The sequence below is a fragment of the Miscanthus floridulus genome, chromosome 5 (genome assembly GCF_019320115.1).
Source record: "Miscanthus floridulus cultivar M001 chromosome 5, ASM1932011v1, whole genome shotgun sequence".
Taxonomy (NCBI): domain Eukaryota; kingdom Viridiplantae; phylum Streptophyta; class Magnoliopsida; order Poales; family Poaceae; genus Miscanthus; species Miscanthus floridulus.
This window is the reverse complement of record NC_089584.1, coordinates 9,383,773-9,405,205: the sequence shown is the minus strand read 5'-3', so window position 1 is coordinate 9,405,205 and position 21,433 is coordinate 9,383,773. Positions and strand designations below refer to the sequence as shown.

Below are 21,433 nucleotides of genomic sequence, written 5' to 3'. Positions count from 1 at the left end.
ATAGCCTTTTCCAACAAAGGTTCCATACTTTGACATAACACATTTATTCGACTCAAACACAAGTTTAAAACCGTCTCGACATAGCAGAGAGCCACTAATAAGATTTTTCCTTATTGAGGGGACATGATGCACGTTCTTGAGTTGCACGGTCTTCCCCGAAGTAAGCTTCAGATCCACCGTACCAACACCATGAATACCAGCACGCGCGCCATTCCCCATCAGCAAGGCTCCACTCCTCCCGACCTGGTAAAAAGAAAACAAGGACTTATCAGCACACACATGTATATTTGCACCTGTATCAACCCACCAATCAGGTGAGGAACAAACTGTAAATGCAGATAAATTACCATACCCAGCAGCGTCTGCATCAGTCTCAATGGTGTTGACTGTCTTCGCCTTTGGTGGGGGCTTCCACTTAGCCTCAGGACACTCTCTAGAAAAGTGCCCAGTGTTCCCACAAGTGAAGCAGTTCATCTTTGCCTTGTCTAATCCCATCTTCTTAATATTACCTTTCTTGAAGAAGGTAGTGGATTTCTGCTTAAGCTCCTGCTGGGGCTTCTTCTTTTGTGGCTTAGGACGAAACTTTTGCACCACATGTGCACTAGTAGTCGCCTCACCATTCCCGCCCTTGCTCTTTCCCTTAACATCCTTTGCTCTTGCCTTGTCCTCAACATCAAGAGTGCCAACAAGTTCAGCAATGCTAAACTGCTGCCTCTTGTGTTTCAAGGTAGTAGCAAAATCAGTCCAGGAAGGTGGCAGCTTAGCAATAATGCAACCTGCCACGAACCTGTCAGGGAGAGGACAGCCGTACAGCTCCAATTCCTTCACCAGTCCCTGTATCTCATGAGCCTGTTCGACTACAGGACGGTTATCCACCATCTTGTAGTCATGGAACTGCTCCATGATGTACAGCTCAGAACCGGCGTCGGAAAGACCGTACCGGGCCTCAAGGGCTTCCCACACAGCTCTGCCAGTCGGGAGTGGTATGTAGGCATCAACCAGAGAATCATTGATGATGCTCAACAGTGCAGCCTTGCACATGGTCTCAGCATGTCCCCAAGCCTGCTCATCCTCATCGGATCTCACAGTAGCAGGCTGCTCATTGAGCACATGACCACAGCGCATGGCCGACAACCACAGAAGGGCTTTCTCACGCCACCTCTTGTAGTGAGTGCCCTCAAACGGCGTAGGCTTTAGCATGCCCGCAAAGCCAACAGATGAAAATGGCCTGAAATTACGTTTTTGGATTGTTGACAAATAAGGCATTTTCATATTTATTTTAATCCATAAAAATAACGCAATAAAAAAGAGAGTGAAGTCATGAATGAAAAGACAGAAACAGTTCATGACAAAAGTTAACATGATGATAAGACAAATTATAGAGCCAAAACATATGTGAAACATTGTTTTACATAGCTGAAGCATCACAGACATGATCATAAATATTAAAAATGTGTTCTCAAATATCAAGACCATGATGATCACAAAAATAAAAGGAACCAGAAAACCAGCATAATCATCCAAATCAACCAAACAGAACATGTTGAATATGAAAGCAGTATTGCCTAGAAACATCATGATATTGATAATGAAACTCAGAAGAGGGTGAAGAAGATTATACCCTGCGGCGGAGCCGCTCGCACCAGGAAAGGCCATGGTGGTGCTTTGTTGTTGTAGTCGTCCCGCTCGATGCAGTGCAGACAAGGACGCCGTGAAGAAGCACCGCTACTGGTTCACCAGCGAGTAGTCGTGTCACCACTGACACTCCCCAAAAACGTAATCGCCCGTCTTCACCCGAGCAGGTGAAGCCCACGACGGAGACGCGTTTCGGAGGCCTACTCTTCCATCTCTGGTGCTCGCCGGAGGTGGAACGGGAAGAACTTGCGCTGCTGGAGAGTGGTGTACTTCGCCAAGAGAGCTTAACCGAGAGGGGAGGATTTGTTTTATAGGCAGAGGCCAGAAGACGAGAAGCCGACGGCACCGAGGGGTCACACCTCCCTTCTGCGGTGGAAGAGACGGAGACGGAGAGCCAGGAGTCACGGGAGTTACCAGAAACTCCTCCAATCAATTCCAATCAATTCGTCAGTTTCAAAAATAAAGGCCTCGCCCGCCCGTCCGCTCGCTCGCCACCGCCCGCCCGCCTGCCACGCCACGCCCACGCCCACGCCCACGCCCACGCGCACGGGCTCGGGCCGGGTCGGGCGGCGGCGGCGGCGGCGCGCGCGCGCGCGCGTGTGGCATCCAGGTGACCCACTTTTACTTCTCAAATAGATCGATCAATGATCAAGTATTTAAGTAGAGTCGTCTCTCGATTAAATTCCCATATGGTACAAAACCATTAATGTACATGTACGGACCATAGAGTTTAATAGAGATATTAAATAAATGGGCCAAGCCCATAATATCTAACAATATCTAACACTAGAGGTAGGATGGCGGCAGGGGAGGCCGAGCTAGCTAGGGCGTATTGGAGGTGGGAAGGGTATGCAAGGGATGTCAAGCTACGGCGAAGCATGGGAGGCTGGCTTCGGCAGTTGGAGTTAGGGTCCCGCCTAGCCTATTCAATCCGCCAAGATAAGTTGGGGGTAGAGTTTGGCCGATAGGGTGGGGTGGTAGGAGGTAGTGGTGCAGCTCCAGCGGTGACGTATGAGCTAGCTCTAAGCATTTTATTTCATATTTTAATAGAAAAGAGATCGAGAAAAATATCTCTTGATCAAGAGCTAATCTCGTACACACATTTTAAGATTATGAGATTGTCATGTGGACCTAATCATATTATAAGCTATTGCTAAAAGTTAACATCATTGGAGATATGGTCTTAGAGCGAGATAGTAACTAGCTCATACTGTTAAGGATAGCCTTGAGTGAAGGGGAGGAGCGAGTATCCATATGGGCACGGGTGATGAAATGAAACGAGAATAAAAATATGACATGTGAGGTGACCCAGCAATGAGGGGTGGAGTGGGGAAGTAGAGAGTCCCCTACTTTTATGTGCCTGCGAGAGAGAGAGAGAGAGAGAGTACTTAACTATGTTTTTTATTAGCATTAAAAAAAATAAAATCAGAGGTTTCTGGAGCTGATCTAAGGGGTCGTTTGGTATGGCTCCTCGACCAGCTCCGGGAGCACTTCCGCAGCTTCACCAACCAAACGCTAGAAAATGGATCCGCTCCGCGTCGGGAGCCGCGGGAAACCCGCTGAGAGGAGAGGAGAGAGAGAACGGGAGCCGGAAAAACGAGCTTCGCCCGGCTCCGCCCCTGTTGCCGTGGGCCCAACGCGGGGCATGGGCGGATTTGCCCCCACCGAGCCGTGCGGGCACGCGCGGGCACGCGCGGCCGCCGCCGCCGCCGCACGGGCGCGAAGTCGCCGGAGCTCTGCGCGCGAGGCCGTCGGGGCGGGCGGCGCGGGTCCGTCAGAGTGGCTGGGAGGCGGGCTGCCAGGCTGACGCGGGGCTGCCGAGCTGCCGGGCGTGCAAGCGACGGAGTGGCTGGGAGGGCGGGGTGGAAGTGCGGCACCGATGGCGCAGTGGCGAACTTGCGAGGCGTCCACAGAGGCACAGACCGGAGGTTGAAGGAGATGGGGGTGCGTACGCGGCCACGTGAGTAGAAAAGGTTGGGAAAGAAAAAAAAAAGAAAAGAAAAGAAGAGAAAAGAGAATAGAAAAATAGAAAAATAGAAAAAAAAGAAAAAAAGGTAATACAGACATTTCATCTTTGTGCGGCTCTGCGTGCATCGGTGATACAGGGAGGGAGAGAAAGAATAAAATAAATAAAAAGAAATAAAAGGAGAGAAAAAAGAAAAAAAAGGGTATTTTGGACCTTTCATCTCATTCCATCAGAAAGAGAAGCTGTTTTGCCAAACGGTCAAAAAAAAAACAGATTCGACTTCCAAAGTGAATCTGCTCCTCAGATGAAGCCACAGCTAGAGCAGTTTTCGCTGGAGCCGGAGCTCTACCAAACAGGCCCTAAGGCTTCAAACGGCTCTAGCTCCTTGGTATAGTTTATGAAGTAGCCGGAGCCTTCAGTAAGTCTAAATTTATTTTGAGAGGAGAATAAAACTCGTTTCTTACTAAAGTGTACACGAGGATCTAAAACCGAATCAAACGAGGCCTAAGCGTCTGGAGTTGATCTAAGCGTCCGGTGGGGTACCTACTACGTGCTCCTACTAACCAGCGTCTATGCTTTGTTTCTTAAACCAATCCGACGATTCAGATCCAGCCGCGCGGCCTCACTGGCTCTCTATTGCTTCTCTCCCCGCGGTGGGCCCCCACCGGCGCAACCCATGGATGGGGACACGATCGCGGGCAGAGAGGTGAGAGGTGAGGCTAGAACGACGCATCGATGCAACATTCAACGGGCGGCGGGAGAGAGGTGAGGTCAGCGGCGCTCTCCATGACGCCAGGAAGAAGAGACTGCGTGGTCGCGCGCGGTCCCATCGCATTTCGCATGCACGGGACGGGATCGCATCGTATCGTATCTGCCAATCAAATGCGCGCGGACTCGAACTCGACCGATCGTGAGGCGGTGGCATCTTCCGTTCCGTCGCGCCCGTCCCGCTCGCGTCCATCACATGCTGGATGCTGATGCGTTTCTTTATCGGTAATGATATATGTCGGGTGTCCGACCCTTCACTTCACCTCCGGACGTGGCACGCTCTCCTCCACTCGCTCGCAGCTTATCTTTATCCGCTTGCCCCACGTTGCTCCGCCCGCTCCATACGGTGCGCCCCTGCTCAGGTAGCAATGAGATGCTCGCCGCCGCTCCCCCCCCGAGCCGCTCGTGGCGCCGCCCCGCCCGAGCCGTGCGCCCCCGCTTGCAGTAGCAACGAGACGCTCACCGGTGCCGCCCCTGCCTAGGCCGTTTGCCGGCGCACCCCTCCCGAGCTGCTCGCACGGCCCCGCCCCCGCCCACACCGCTCATGCCCCGACCCCGGCGTCCTCCTCTGCGACGGTTCCTTCCCGCACCCCGGCGTCCCCCCCCCCCCCACCCCGGTGGCGCCCCTCCCTCCCCCCCCCCCCCCCCCACACACACACCGGCGTCCTCCCCCACAAGGAGATCCGGACGCCAGCAGATCCGGCGCCCATGGCGCTCCCCGCACCAGGCTCTCTTCTCTTCCCCCATGTTGCAATTGTGCCTTTCAATTGTTTCAGAAGCTTTAGAGGTATGTTGCAGTAGAATCATATGGTTGATTGCAAAAGTAGATCTGGCATGTTGCACTTTTGTTGATATGTTGCAAGTGTTTGAAAGGATTGTTGCAAGCACTTTGTTCAAAATGTTTCACGTGTTTCTACACGATGTTGCAATCGTTTATGGTCTGGATGTTTTCATATGGTTCACTCAATTGTTGCAATAATGTTTTCCAAATTATTTCAGTTGCTTTCAGTCTTATGTTGCAGTAATTATTCCACGTTGTTCCAAGTGTTTTTTATTTGAGCGTTGTTTCATATGCTTTTAGCCTAATGTTGCAGCGGTTGTGTTATTGTAATAATATGTTCATGGTGTTTTAGATGCTTCAGCCAAATATTGCAGCAATTGTTCAGTGTTGTTGCAATAATATGTTCATGGTGTTTCAGCTGCTTGAGCCTAATGTTGCAGTAGTTGTTCCGTGTTGTTGCACGTGTTTTATTCCAGCTTTCTACGTTGTTCGGCCGGAGGGCAAGCCAGGCGGCCGGGGGCGCGTGGCTCGCCGGAGGGACAGTGGACGGAGGCATTGGAGGTCAACGGATGGGGGTGCTGTGGTCAGGGGGGCGATGGGGCATGCTCGTCGCGCACATGGGGCGTTCCGAAGGCGGAAGCGGCGGGCTATGGGGGACAGGCTGTGGGGGCGAGCTGGGGGCGCGTGGGGCGCGAGCGCCAAGCGCGGGGAAACGAGCGCAGATTGAGGCATGCGCGAGAAACGGGGGCGGGCGGGCGGGCACGGTTAGGCGCAACTGCCTCGAGCGTCTGGACGCTAGCGCCTGGATCGGACGTCCGAGCGCTAGCAGTTCCCTTTCTTTATGAGTCTGTCTATCCAACAACCATGTATTTTATGTACTTTCAACACATGAATTTTTTTACACCATAGAATTAAAAATCCAACAGCCTTTATCCTCCTTCTACCTTCAGCCTTCTTCTACCTTCAGCCTTCTTCTACCTCCAAACAATCATAAATCACAAGATCACGAATCCACAGATCACAAGAAATAATTTTTTTCTATGCAAGGACAAGAGGACAAATCGGTTTTCTCAAACTTGCAGCTCGTATATCCATGTGTGGACGGAGTGGACCAGAGAACAGGGGCGCCACTCGCTCCAGCGCTACACTGCTGCAGTGCTCCCGCTCCGATCCAGAACAGGAAGCGGCCGGTGGCCGACAACGGCGCCGTGTGCAACACCTGTGAAAAGAGAGGGAGAGAGGGACAAAAAAAAAATTCATATATTTTTTTTATGCTAAAACACATATGTGTTGTATAACATTTTTGTTCTTTGTTCCTGCTACCTGCTGGCGCCTGTGCTGCGTGCTCTGCTGGGTCCAAACTGCCGCCTTTCTTCGTTCTGAAATTCGGCACATGGCGATAAGTACGCGTGCTCTAGTGCCATGTACTACTGTTCTGTTCACACGCGACTAGCTAGGAAAGGCGACGACCACCTTTTTCTCCGGCGGTGACGGGCTGACGGCTCCCACAGTCCCACATACATACATAAGGGCTTTGCAGAGCAGCTGTTCTGCTTACAGATTCGTACGGGGCCAAGGATCGGATGACCAACCTTCTTTGAACGTGATGGGACTATACGCGAGGCATCATTCATGATTTGTCACATAGTATTTTCCACACTAAAATCCACATTATATTGAGGATATATGTGTTCAATCGATGCTTTTCTTTTATATATTTTGCCGTTTGACTCGTTAAATTTCAGAAGAGAAGTTTGACTTGACAAAGCTAGAATCATATACTCTCTGCTCCAAATTATAAGTCATTCTGGCTTTTCTTAAACAATATATCTAGAAAAGCCGTTCTGTTATAGCTATTGATGCATTTATTTTCTAAAGCTATACCAGAGATAAAGAGTAGTTTGACTTAGGAGAGGTCTAAAACATCCAGTTTGTTTGAGCTGCGTTTTTTTTTTTGGCTTCTGACTCAAAAGTTGGCTCCTTTGGTTCTGACTGTTATTTTTTTGCTATTGCTTTTGTAATAAATTTTTATCTTCTCAGCGCATCGACAACCAAAAAAAGCTCCATCCAGTGTGCTTTTCAACTTTCAGTTTATTTCTTCAGAAGTTAGCTTTTTTTTGGAAGTCAGCTCAACATATAGGCCGTATGCCAGCCGGAAGCTGAAACAGATAGCAGCGCTTCGACGGTCTGGTGGTGTGTGTGTAGGTAGGTGTGCTTGACCTTTGCAACCGAACGAAGATACTCCACGTCCACGGTGGATAAAAAAAAAAGTAAACGATGGATAGGTATGGATTACTTGCTCGATCATCCAGCAGATTCGAGTATTCGGCGCTTGCATTGACCTGTTAAAATCTGAAGTGAAGGGAGAAGCTATCGTCGTCAGCGGTAGACAATAATCCGGTGTGCCCGTCGTTTCGTTTCTTTTTCTTCAGATTTGATCCATCGACGGCTGAACAATTCCTCAACCTATCGATCGGTTGCTTCTTCAACTTGCTGCCAGAGATAGCTAGCAAGCACCGCGCCGGCCGTACGAAAGTCAGCAGCACGCCCTAAACAATCGCTGGACACTAGCTCGTACGGGGTTCCTGATGCGTTCGTACACACGCGTACGCCGGCCGCCGGGAGCCGGGAGCCAACAGGTAAGAACGCATGCATTTTTGTCAGCTCGATCCATCGACAAGTCAGAGCGCGGCGCGCGGCAGCGGCTAACCGCCCGATCCATGGACCGACCGCCGGAGCAGCTAGCTAGGTAGCTCGCTCGCTCGCTCGCGTAGCAGAGGCAGAGCAGACAGCCCTGGCGCGTGGACCAGAGAGAAATTGAACGCGGCGGCAGCGACACGCAGGACACGTTGGGGAGACCGCAGCGGCGACCACGACGACGACGACGACGACGACGGGGACGACGGGCTATTCTATTGCGCGCGCTGGCTCGCTTGCTTGTCTCGCTTGCCCGTGGGGCCGGCCGGTGCGTACGTGGGCCAGCTAAGCCAGTTGACATTTTTGATGCGGCCACACCCAGCCGTATGGACGAGGACGACGACGACGGAACCGTGATAGGCTCCGCCACTGGGATTCGGTGAGGCATCTACCATTTGTTTATCCCAAGCGAGTCAGAAACTGTAGGCTTGTTGTCCTTGCGCCCGTGCCCGCCTCTTTCCTTTCCTTCTTTATAAGGAGACGAGCGAGCTCGGCATAGAGGTACGGCCAGGACAAGGCATTGCTTGCCGAAAGCTGAGCTGAGCTGCTGCTCGATCGAGAAGGGAGGGGTAGGCCGGTACGGCTAGCTAGCTTGGTTGGTTGGTTGCGGCCGTTGCCATGGAGGTCGCCGTCGAAAGGCCACCGCCGCAGGTGAAGGAGGAGAAGAGGCCCGACGCCAAGCCAGAGATCGCCGCCGCACCGGTATGAAAGACTACATGCTCGATCCTTTCTCTTTCCTTCTTCTTTATTCATATAATTTTGTGTTGGTTCTACAACGGTCGTAAACTAGAGAGATCTGACAGAGCATGAACATTTTCTTGTGGATGCAGATAGGAAGCGCTGTTCCGATAGTCTTCGAAAGCTTTCCATCGACGCAAAGAGACGCGGCCGGCATCAACATCAAGCAGGAGGAACGCAGGCTGGAGGCGGCCAGGGCGGAGATGGGCGAGGTGAGGGAGGAGAACGAGCGCCTCAAGTCGATGCTGTCCCGCATCGTCAGCCAGTACCAGTCCCTGCAGATGCACTTCCTCGACGTCGTCAAGGTGCAGGAGCAAGCATCTGCAGCCAAGGCGGAGAACAAGCTCCCCGTGGCGCCGGCGCCCACCACCGACGATGACGGCCCCGATTACCTCGTCTCCCTGAGCCTCGGCACGAGGGCCAATAGCGGTGGCGGTGGCGCCGCCTCCAGCCGCAAGGGTCACGAGAGGTCGTCGTCCTCGTCCGGCACCGCTGATGAGATGACCACCGCTGGCGCCGATGACGAAGGCCACCACCAGCTCTCCCTCGGGCTCGGCTTCGCGCGCGGGAGCGGGCTGCCGTCGTCCACGGCGGCCACGGATGACGACAAGGGGAGCCACGCATCCGCGGCGCCCGTCCTGAACCTGAGCTCCGACAGTAGCGGCAGCGCCGACAAAAACGATGACGCCAAACCTGCCCTGGCCGCCGTGGGCACCGTCCGTAAGAGCCCGAGCGCCGGTGCCGGAGACGGATCAGCTGACGACGAGGTGCAGCAGCAGGCCAAGAAGGCTAGGGTTTCCGTCAGGGTCAAATGCGACACTCCCACGGTACGTGACAAATCTGCACCTTGTTAATGGATTATTTACATATTTATCATCATTATGTCCCCTTGTTAATAAGCCTTAGGCCAATCTCAATGGGAGTTTTATAAAGTTTTATGGGCATTAAGAAAAGAGATGATAAAAATTTTATGGGAGTGGGGAGAGTTTTATGGGAATGAAACTCTTCGGCACTGTTTCAAAAACATAAGAGCTGGGACATGGAATTAGCACTGAGACTGGCCTTATAAAACTTGAGAAAATTGTCCCAAATAAACACAGACTAGCATGCATAAAAATTGATTGAGCTCTAGCTAAATGCAATATATTGTTATTTATGCCTGACCTAAAAATCATAATTGTTTTGTCTAGATGTCCGATGGCTGCCAATGGCGGAAGTACGGGCAGAAGATCTCCAAGGGGAACCCGTGCCCGCGAGCCTACTACCGCTGCACGGTGGCGCCGCACTGCCCGGTGAGGAAGCAGGTGCAGCGGTGCGCGGAGGACACGTCGATCCTGATCACCACGTACGAGGGCGCGCACAACCACCCGCTCCCGCCGGCGGCGACGGCCATGGCGTCCACGACCTCCGCCGCGGCGGCCATGCTCACCTCGGGCTCCACCACCTCAGCCGCCTCGGCCTCGCTCATCCACGGCCACCACCACCAGCTGGCGGCCGCCGCCGGGATGCTAGGCCCCACCACCATGGTCTCCACCGCCGCGTCCTGCCCCACCATCACGCTCGACCTCACCTCCCCTGCCGCGCCGCACTCCCTCATGCACTCCTCGCCCTACGCCGCTGCCGCAGCAGCAGCCGCAGCGGGGTTCGAGTCCAAGGCGGTCCCGGCGGCGTGGAGCAACGGGTACCTGGCGTACAGCGGCGCCCACCCGCCCTACTACTCCAAGAGCTCGCCGGCGCTGGGGCACCTATTCGGTGGAAGCCTGGGGGCGCCATCGAGACCAGAACAGCTCTACGCCGCCCAGTCGTACCTGCAGAGAGCCAACAGCCTGGGCGGCGGCCTTGGCGCGGTGGCGCCGGCCGTCACGGACACGCTCGCGAAGGCGATCACGTCCGATCCGAGCTTCCAGTCCGCGCTGGCCGCGGCGATCACATCCGTCATGGGACGCGGAGGAGCCGCTGCTGCCCAGAAGTGATCAGGAATTCAGGATCGGCGGCGCATGCCCCATGCGGGAGATCGATGGGCAAGGGAAAATCGCGTTTTTGAGCCCATCAGCCCATGCATGCATGGATTAGTGGTTCATGTGTAATTAATAAGTGCATCGTGGTTATTTTACTTTGTTCATTGAAGTAGTTGTTCGTAATTGGCTGGGGAAATGGTTGGTGATCACATTATGTCAATGTAACAGGGATCATCAATTTGATCGATCGATGTACATAGCACAGACGAGTCAAAAAATTGTACGTATCTATGCACCATGGGTAGAATGAAAGAAAGTTTTGATCAGGTTGTTCAAGCTAAATTTGATGGGATCCAAGTTAAACCCTATATACCTTTTTTTTTTGCTTTCCATTTCAAGGACAACATAACACACGCCACACTCGCAACTTCCAAATGAAACAAATGACATGATGAAGCTAGAGAAGTCGTTTTGAGATGACAGATCATCAAAAACTTTCCATTTCAGGGGACACTTGATTTGTTCATCCCAAGGGAGGTTTTGACATGACAGATCAGAGGGCATTTGATATGTTCATCCCAGGGGAGGTTTTGACATGACAGATCATGGGGCACTTGATTTCTTCAAGAATAATTCGATCAAGTACAGCTACACTCAATGAGCGTTAAAGACCAGGCCAGGCAGGCAAAATTAAACTACAGATGATGGAGATATATGTTACTAATGAAGTCTGAATCAAGACTTTGGACGCCGATCAGAACCAAGTCAAACAACTACCGTATTAGTTGGAGATTAGCCAGAGATGCAGGCAACTGCTCTGCTCGTCAGAGAAGACATGGACAGGCGAACCAATCAAAGTTGACTAAATATATACCAGAGGAGACTTACGCTCCTCTCTCGAGTCTTGATTAGTAGTAGTACGTGCGCTGAGTGCTGTCCATTTCTTCAGCTTCTGTAATAGGGCTTTGTCCATGTCTTCTTCAGTTTCTGAATTGAAATACTAGGGTTCTGTCTTCTGTCCATTTCTTCAGTTTCTGAAATAAGTAGCGTTTTCAGACCAATCACCAATATACATACATTCAGATTCTCCGAGGAATGAGTCAATCACTGAGACGAGAATTTTACGAGTTCTCTGGCGTGTGACGAGATCAGATTGTGGCTATAATGCTAGATGATTGCGCCTCTAACGCCATCTTGCCTTGCATTTGGTTGGACCGACGAGCTAGTTTTAGATGCTGAATATGCTCAGTTTCCGTTCATCACGCTCGTTGGCCTATCAGACCTAATTTGTTCAGACGCTCTTTGATCAAGTAGTACAAGAGTTTTTTTTTCGATCCCTCAGATATGATGTTTTAATTTCAAGGAATTAAACCACAGTAATCAGACCTAATAAACTAGCTAAACACATATGCAATAATGCAACAACTTTGGTCAGAGATGATCATATGACAGAACTTGAAAACTCTGATCTGAACAAATGCAAGTCAACCAACCACCGTAGTTCCAGACTGCTCGTAAGAAAAGATCAGGACTACAGAGTAAAAAGATAATTGCGCAATCTAATTGATACATCTTTTTTTAGCAATACATGTACTTCCAAGATATAAGTTGCCGATTTTACCGGCTCCCGACGCCCGACATAGGGTTTTCTTTTTTTCTTTTTTTTTTTGCTACGCTACTGAAACATTGGTTACAGATGACAGCACTTAAAACTCTGATATGTGTTATAAAACATGTTGCCAGCGGTTAGAACATTTTTCTCTTCGTCTCTCATAATCAATATAGTAGATGAAAGTAGAACACAAAGACACAAGAGATAGAGAGACTACTCTTTATTCCTCTCAATATTAGTGATTACAATATAGAGCTCCCACATATATATAGTCCTGTCAAGGTCTAAGAGTTTCGGTAAGAGCCCACATACAAACGGACTTGGATCAGGTTTCCTCCGTCTCCTTTCTTTCTGGGATAGAGTCCGTATGTTTTACAACACTCCCCTTGGGCGATTACCACGATATGCACATGCCTCGTTAAAAACTCCATCCGAAAATCCAGTGGAAAAAAATGGTTCTTGCAGAAAAGAGTACATCGCATTCGCTAATTGCATTATTGCACATGTTGTCTCATTAAAAACCTTTCGTGAGAAACCTTCAAGTAAAAACTCACATGGAAAAAAAGAGTACAACATTTAACATTCTTGGTCATATATTCTTCAGGATATTCTATTCTTCATGAATATATATTTATCTTCATGATCTATGCATAAACTTCAATATTTTAGCAAAATGATATACTTGATCTTTGTAATTCTAGTGGTTTTAATTACCTTCAAGGTAGATTCAATTAAAAATCTCCCTCTCATAAAGCCATCCTTTGAACATCCACACTTTTCATAAAATGTGTGATTAATAATGGTATGCAGTACCACAATACTATATCTTTCAAAATATTGCCTTGCAATTCTTCTATGAATTATAATATGAGTAAACAAGAGCAATATGCTTCATGCATAAATGACCACTTATTAGTTGTGCAAACAAATAAAATTTATCCTTTAGGATAATAAATCCTTTCAGAGGATTATGAGGGTAAATAATTTACAGTATTCATTATTTTCTATATAGTGCATCAAACTTATACTAGAGTTTGAATACTTATATTCTTTCTCAGTGGCTTTTCGAATTATATGTTCTACAAATCTTCAGAATTTTGATTGTACCACTAAATAATAAATCCAGTCTTGCATTTGACATTTAGGGGATAATTCAATTACCAAAATCACCATTTTTCTTATACCCTCTATGGTATTTAGAGGATATCACCACTTCATTGCTAGCTTTCAATATGCACTTTATGAGTTCTCATATGACACCTTTATGGTGTTTAGGATTCCTCATTTTCTTTCACTCAGATCCATATTCATTTTAGGGATTAATGGTGTTTATTCAAGAATCGACTGGTAAATCCTTCATGGATTAGTTCCTTCAAGGATGTTCTTATTTTCGGTGAATTACATTTCTCTTCCACGAGATATATTCTCTACTGTATGAGAGATTATTATGAGATATACACAATGATAGTGTTATTCACTACAAAGTCATTCAATGACTCTATTACTTCTAGGACATGCTCTTCTTGAGACTTTAATATTCATACAGGAATATATATTTTACCTTAGATTTCTTAATACTTGTATGAGATTTAATTTTCGTACGTTGCGATTTATATTCTTCAAGAATTATATGAATTTTCATAATCCACTTATTAACTGCATATTTCATATTCATTCATTTCATTTGCCAGAGATATAGCAGAACATCTATTTCTTCTTAGTATGAGATTCAACCTCAATTGCTTTCTTCATTGACCTGATATAATCGCTACACGATTTTGCCATGGACTTCGTTTTCTGGATCCGGGTTCTGAAAAGAGAAACATTTGTAATTGTAGAGGTAGCGTTGTCGACAACTATTATTTTCTTCCAACACTCTCGTAATATGAGATTATTCTATCTCTTTGTCATTTCCCAAATAAGAGATAATTTATTATTCTGTGTACCCAACACTATGATGCACACGCTTAGTGTGTTGGATTTCATCTTCATGGTGATCCTCTTCATGAGGTGCTTAACCTTCTTCATGAGGTGTTTTCTTCATGAGAATGGAGGAGTTTCATTTTATTTCTATTCAACAAGTATACACTAAACTAGAACTCATAAGCGTCCCTGTAGATTTTAGCTTGATAGTATATAATATTTTGTTTACTACTAGTAAACACAACTTCTGGTTTATAATTTTAAGTTACTCCTCTCATTTTCAAAAATATCTGGCATATGCTCCGCTTCATGCTTCACAAGAGCATTAGTCAAACTATTGTTTGATTTAGTGTGTGATACTATTCCTGCTTCAAGCTTCAAGGAATATTTTCTCTTAAGATTATTTTCTTTCTATGGAAATAATATTTGGCATTCAACATAGGCTTTATCTCCCTCTAGTGCCAATATTAGATCTTTAATAGCATACTTCAAAAGATATCTCCTATGATGGGCTTAAAATAATTCAAATTCATATATCTCCAACTACAAGTGGAGGCCCATTTATGTATGCTATGATAGAGATTTATGGAAAATATTAACGCACATATTTAAACACGGGGGTTATTATTCATTAATGCAGCGAGCTAGAATATATAAAGTGCACTTAAGAATGTTCAGCATTCCTACAAACTCAGGGATGTTCTCCCCCTGATTTGCACATATCATAGTTTAGAAAAATATTTCATTGTTTAGCGTCTTTACTGTTTAGCCAAAATAATTGATCCAAGTACTCATACATAAAAAATAGACCATATACTTCAAAAATATAGAATATGCAGCATTCAAACTCACATGGAATTTCTTTTAGACTTTCTAATTGCCATTAATGCAAAATTCCCCAAATACCTTTTCTTCATAAATCCCAAATCATCATAAGTGTGTTATCCACATATTAATTCCATAATTATTCATCCCATTAATTGGGTTAGTCTTCGTTGAGCAAATTTCATATTAATTCGCTCCTCCTGATCTTAGGCTGCTTGGCCCTATACCAATCTATTGCTTATGCATACGATGTATTGAGAAAGCAAATTATTCCTTAGTTCAACGAGAACTATATAGACATAGTGTGCTAGCTAGCCAATTTAATTATGAGAGAAGAGTGCAAAGGTAGCTACTAGCTATAATTATAGCTGCTATGCTAATATTCATGCAAGAGTAGAGATAGTTGCAACTCGACGAGAGCGCACAACATAGTGATACACATTCATGTGTAATGTGGAATGTTGATATTCAATCCAACATAATAGATAACAACAAAATGTAAATCTACAAGCTTACTTGCAATTAGTGCAATATAGAGAAAGTTAACTCAGTCAAAAGGGACGTGGCTAGGACTTTAAATCCTGATACATGCACTTAAAGATAGATTTAAAAAGGCTATATCTATTAATATATATTACCCACATATTCTTATGCCTTTCCCGAAATTCCTCCTCTTTTCATACCATAGTTACTTCAAGTAGTAATATGCTTCATGCATCATCTATGGATAAACCATTCCTAATATTTCATAGAATCCAATCATACTTCTAATATTCATTGGTTATGGCAAGCAATTCATACATTCAGTGTACAACAACATATTCAGGGTAGGATGTAAACTTCTAGTTTTTAGGCTAAAGTATTAAATACTTAGTTTTAGGATTATACAATTCTTGGCTAAATTGATCTTTTAAAGATCAGTTAATATGCTAGTATAGTCCAATTGTCATGTGCTTCTAGGAACTTCAGTTTCCCTTCTACCTCCATGGTAGTAGTGCACAAAGAACTGTAACCTTCATGGTTAACTGAGGCTTCTTTGTGGATAAAATTGATACAAAACTTATTTAAATAGGCAAAAATAGGCAATTGTTTATATGTGAAACATATAAATCTAATTTATTCCATGAGGAGTTAACATATGTTACTTCAAGTAAGAATCACAACTGAGAATATTAAATGTTCTGTATTAGTCTTCGAGCTAATAAATTAACCATTAACCACTTAATTCAACGGGAATTAAAACTTAATGCACCACTGCTACTATACTAATACTTCTATACAGTATAAGTTTAAAGACAATAAAAATATGTAAGCACATGGTTTAAGTTCTTCTTCAAGAAAACCTTAAATATTCTAATTCTTATCTGTTCTTACATGTCTTAGCTTGACATTTAGCAGCTTCATGCATGCTCTACTTTATAGTTGTGATATATAATCATGATCCTTATAGGAGTACAACATATGCAAGTCATATATCCCGATTCATAATGTTGTCTAAAAATTCTAACTCAACTTCTATTTGAGTAACTATGGATGATAAATTTGAATACTTCTAGTACTTCAATGCTCTTGGTGTTTCTATTTTAAGAAATATTTCTTCTGAAATTAGACAAAGTCTTATTTACCATCTCATAGTCTATGACTTTTAATCACAAAGCTTCAAACTTATTGTATTTATTTATAGAGCAGCATTATATCCCATATGATCATATAGCTTGAAAATTCAATTTTCAATATTTCTGACATTATGCAATCATAATGTAGGATATCTTCTAGAATTTCTCATTCAGTGAGTCCCATAAGACCTTCGGGATTTAGCTTGGCCACATACTCATTCTTTGAGAGTAATATAAGGAACTATAATGCTTAATGTCCATTCCACTTCAGTGGTAGTAGAATATCTTACTAGGATTTAATAAATGACAATGCTATAATTCTGTCATTCAGGACAAATCCAAGATATTCCTTCTTCATGATGGTATGCATATATTATTATTACCGGAATCATCATGTGCATATGAGTTTACTGCATGTAAACAAGTGGCAAAGTGTAAAAAGATAGCGGATGGTTATATAAAATACTCTTAGAAGCATCCTAGCATTTTTCAAGATTATGGTATATACAAATTTTTAGAATTAATACTAACCATTCATTCATTCAAAAATTCATTATGCTAGAAAAAACAAATATGAGCCTCTCAAAGGTGATAAGTCTAAGGTCTACAGGATTTATAGAGAGCTCATATATCTTATACCATGTTTCTAGTGTAATCATTCAAGATTTCATTCTTATAATTACATGGTAAACAATTCATAATGATATTGCGCTAGCATTTTTCAGAACTAAATTCAAAGCCTAGAAAATTTTCAGAATTAATTCTACCATTTCATTCAGAAAAATGAAGCTAGAAAATAACAACTAAATTGCAGATTTAATGTTGTATACAAACTCTTATACATGCGGGTATAAGAAATATAATAAATACGCATAAACAGAGGATCTAGGGTTAATTATTCAGAAAACTGTTGTAAAAACTAAATTTTTAGAGGTGTTATATTCAAAGACACCCTAATTCCGTAATTCCCAGAAATTACAGGGATACTCTGCAGGAGTATATGCCAAAAGCTTAATTTCTTTATGAAACATAAGCCTATTCATAAAACTTTAGATTTACAAGGCCTTTCTAATTTTCTTGGAATTTTTCATATGAACGAATTCGATACGGGCTATTCCTACCCAACCGTGTAAGCTTTCTTTTGCTCGGCCCATGACAATCCGCTTTGCCAACATGGGACGGCTACAGCCAAAACCATAAGCCTCCCCCCTTTTCCCTGTCTCAGCGCCACCACGAGGCGGACGTGGTGGTTCGTGGCTCCTACTTACTGCATGTAGGGTGGCCGAGGGTGACCTGTTCTCTGCAAGGAGCGACGGCATACAGGACTTGAGTCTGGGATACCGGCCGGGTAGTTGGAACTCCGTATTTGTACGGGTCACGTGGCTGCGGCGACTTCAGGTTACGATGAACATCGTGACGGCGTACGGCCGTACGGGCCGGCGATGCGGGTGGTCAGTGACGAAGCTAGAAAAAAATTTAGGAGAGGCTAAACAACGACAATTAGCAGGAAAAGAGGTTCAGTAAATCTCAGTCCCTCCTACCTATACATCTACAGCTGAAATTTTAGACGACAGCTCTACGGAGCTTCGCCGGCTCGCGAGCGGTTGGGGGCTCCCCACCGCTGGCTCCGTGCCTGCGGGTGGCGATCTGGTCGTAGCGTGGTGCTTTCGCAAGCAGGCGAAGGGCGCGGTGAGCAGCAGCGTTCGAGCCGGAGTGGTCTGTGGGCCGCGTGCAGACATGCATAGCCGACGGCGTTCTGGCTCGTGTCGATTGAGGCGGGACACCACATGCAAGTGGCGGCCACGCCGCATGCTCTCCGTAATGGAGCTTGGTGCCTCGACACGTGACTGACGTGCAAGCCAGTTATTTTTTTATGCAAGTACCGTGGAGTAAGTACTATAGGTGCTAAACACACATGCACGTACTGACTTCAAGCATTACAAATTCATATGTACGGCATGCACGGTAATTAGGACAAAAGAAATTTGCCCAACTCGATAGTCAAGATAAACGCAATCTGCGAGAGACGGTTCTTTCATACCTAGCAGAGGATGCTAATTTAATCTACGTCACGTTCCACATAGAGCAGTGGTTAATAGATATAAATCGCATAGGGCATCTGGCATTATCGTAGACCTGTCTGCTTGACGGCGACGATGCATGTCGATGCAGTGCAGATTAGTTTTAGGTAGAGGTAGCAGATCCGTTCCGCTAACGACGTCTGGATGTCGACGTCGTCGAAATAGTCGCGGCGCGGGGCGTCGATGGTACAAGCGTTGGCATTGAAGAACGGCGACGGCTTCAACGGCGATGTCGACGAAGAGCTTGTCGTGCTGATAACATGTTGCCAGCGGTTAGAACATTTTCCTCTTCGTCTCTCATGATCAATATATTAGATGAAAGTAGAACACAAAGACACAAGAGACTATTCTTTATTCCTCTCAATATTAGCGATTACAACATAGAGCTCCCACATATATATAGTTCTGCCAAGACCTAAGAGTTTTGGTAAGAGTCCACGTACAAATGGACTAGAATCAGAATTCCTCCGTCTCATTTCCTTCTGGATAGAGTCCGCATGTTTTATCCAAGTCAATCAACTACCGTAGTTGCAGATTGTTTATAAGAGAGATGAGAATCAGACTAAGGGATGAATGGAGTTTCATGCTCTAACTGATATTTTTGCATTATACACTTGGCAAAATATGACTTTGTTTTGCGTGTATATGCGGTCGATCTTATCAATTGCTGAAAAAACCTTTTCTTTCTTTTTTTTTTGGCGGGAACATATCAGGATGATGGCGGCAACAATATCTATCACGTTTTAGAAAGTCGACTGTTCTCATAATCTTATACTCCCTCCGTCCCATAAAAAATAATGTTTTGGGATTTTTCAGACATATTAGTGGAGAAGAGAAATGTCCCTAATACCCTTGGTATATCACACATGATTCCCCTAAAAAAAGGATGTCGCGTGGTGTACTTCCTAATTAAGACGCGCGGCATGCAAGCATGTAGAGATAAAAGGCAGGCAACAAATAATAGTGCGTCTCAATTGGTAATTTGGTGCCGGATTTGTGGGCCAATAGCATATAGCATATCTAAAACTCAGAACATTATTTTTTTAGGATAAATTTTAAATCACATAACATCACTTTTTCTGGGACTAAGGGAGTAGATCATAGATTTTTTTTGTTGCTAGCAAAGTCTGGCAGCTTGGTATTCAGTACAGGAAAAAAATGATATATACGTGAACCTGTATTATTGAATCAAAGGGAACGCTCAGCTAATCAGAAACAGACTCCATGTATGTATGTCTAACTTTAATGACAGTATATACTACAAACCCGAAAAAGCAGGGATCGATCGTCTCGATCTCCACGCGTTCGTGAACATTCTAGCTACATGATCCGTCCGTGCGTGTAACTGATCGATGATGGATCAGTACGACGACTCCGACGAGTGAGCAGCCGCGGCGTGCAGCTGCGCCTCCCACGCGTCAAAAGCGGCGCTCCAGCTGGGCGCCGCCACCAGAGGCGCCGACGACGCCGAGTATGGAGGCGAAAAGGGCGTTGCGGTTGCTGTTGTGCCGCGCGGAGGCGGCGGCGGGCAGAGGTAGGCGGCGCCCGGCGTGGCGTGGTTGTGGACGCCGTCGTAGGTGGTGACGACGTAGCGCGGGTCGTCGCTGTCCCGCTCCACGCGCTTCTTCACGCCACAGCCCTCCGCCGAGCACCGGTAGTAGTTCCTGCACGCACGGTGCGGCGGCAGCATGAGCGTGACCATGGAATTGAAGTGATCGGAGTTGGCGGCGCCGCCTAGTGTTGTGCTGTATTGTATTGTACTACCTCGGGTTGGGGCTGTTCTTGACCGCCTTCTTGCCGTACTTTCGCCACTTGAAGCCGTCGTCCAGCACGTCCACCTCCGACCTCGTCCGGAACCCGATCCGTGACACCGGCCGCCGGCCGCCACTCCCGGTGCCAGCTGGTCCGCTCATCGGCCTCCTCCCGTCGCCCTCGACACCGCCATAGCTCCTGAATCCGATCAAATTAAACGACGCAACTTATCGGATGAGCATAGCCAGAACGTGTGACGGCGACAGCGCACATTGCACGCGATCAAGCTACATGTACGTACGTATATACAGGTACCCACGTACGGAAACTTACAGCAGGCTCATGCCATTGTCGAACACCGGTGGCGGCGGCGAGCAGTAGCCGCCGCAGCTGGTAGCGCGAGCGCCGCCCATCTCCTCGCCGAACAGGAAGTAGTAGTCATCAACCATGGCCGTGGCGGCGGCGGGCGGCGGGAACTTCGCCACGAGGTCGCCGGGTGGTGGTTGTGGTGATGGAAAGTACGAGGAGGCAGCGGCGGCCGGCGGGTAGGCGGCGTAGCACGCGTCGTGGGCGAGTCCTAGCGAGGCCGCCATGTAGAGTAGACGCAAGCACACGGCACACCGGCGACTGTGGAGCGAACCAGCTGCTGCTGCTAGATAGCTATAGCTGCCGTTGCGCTGCGTGTGACGGGATAGATATATGATCGCCGTGTCAAGCTCGCCTAGCTATTTATACTAGCGCCCGGACGGCTCTGGCATCGATCGTCGTCTGTGGACTGCTGCTAGCTGATGATGAGGCGATGAGAGCTCAAGTCTCTGAAGCGAAGTGAACAACACGACTAGGCTAGGCTTCTTCATGGATGTTTCATGATTTCATCTCGTTTCACACAGCGGCAGCGCACGCAGAAGGCAGGTTCGTTCGATTCTTAGATGCGCCTGCACGTGTCGAATGGCGTGACCGACTTTTGGAATTTTCGACGGGACAAGTTAACCCTGCTGCCAAGTCAAGAAGCTAGCTAGTAGCCGAGACCGCGCCGGCCGTTGGTTGGTTCCGGCCGGGCGCGCGGTGACCGCGCACTGAC

General features: G+C 46.7%; 2 protein-coding genes across 2 annotated transcripts; one reads left to right on the top strand and one right to left on the bottom strand.

Moving 5' to 3' along the window:
- Nucleotides 1-8,227: 8,227 nt before the first annotated feature.
- On the top strand, nucleotides 8,228-10,858 carry LOC136451468 (probable WRKY transcription factor 72). The gene is made up of 3 exons (XM_066452174.1): nucleotides 8,228-8,549; nucleotides 8,678-9,412; nucleotides 9,776-10,858. Exons 1-3 carry the CDS (start codon nucleotides 8,466-8,468, stop codon nucleotides 10,556-10,558), a joined length of 1,602 nt encoding a protein of 533 aa, XP_066308271.1. The 5' UTR covers nucleotides 8,228-8,465; the 3' UTR covers nucleotides 10,559-10,858.
- An 8,912-nt stretch (nucleotides 10,859-19,770) lies between these two features.
- Nucleotides 19,771-21,115, bottom strand: LOC136451467 (probable WRKY transcription factor 2). Its single transcript, XM_066452173.1, has 3 exons — nucleotides 20,686-21,115; nucleotides 20,365-20,550; nucleotides 19,771-20,264 (listed from the first exon to the last, which is right to left on the bottom strand). Exons 1-3 carry the CDS (start codon nucleotides 20,943-20,945, stop codon nucleotides 19,961-19,963), a joined length of 750 nt encoding a protein of 249 aa, XP_066308270.1. The 5' UTR covers nucleotides 20,946-21,115; the 3' UTR covers nucleotides 19,771-19,960.
- Nucleotides 21,116-21,433: the final 318 nt, after the last annotated feature.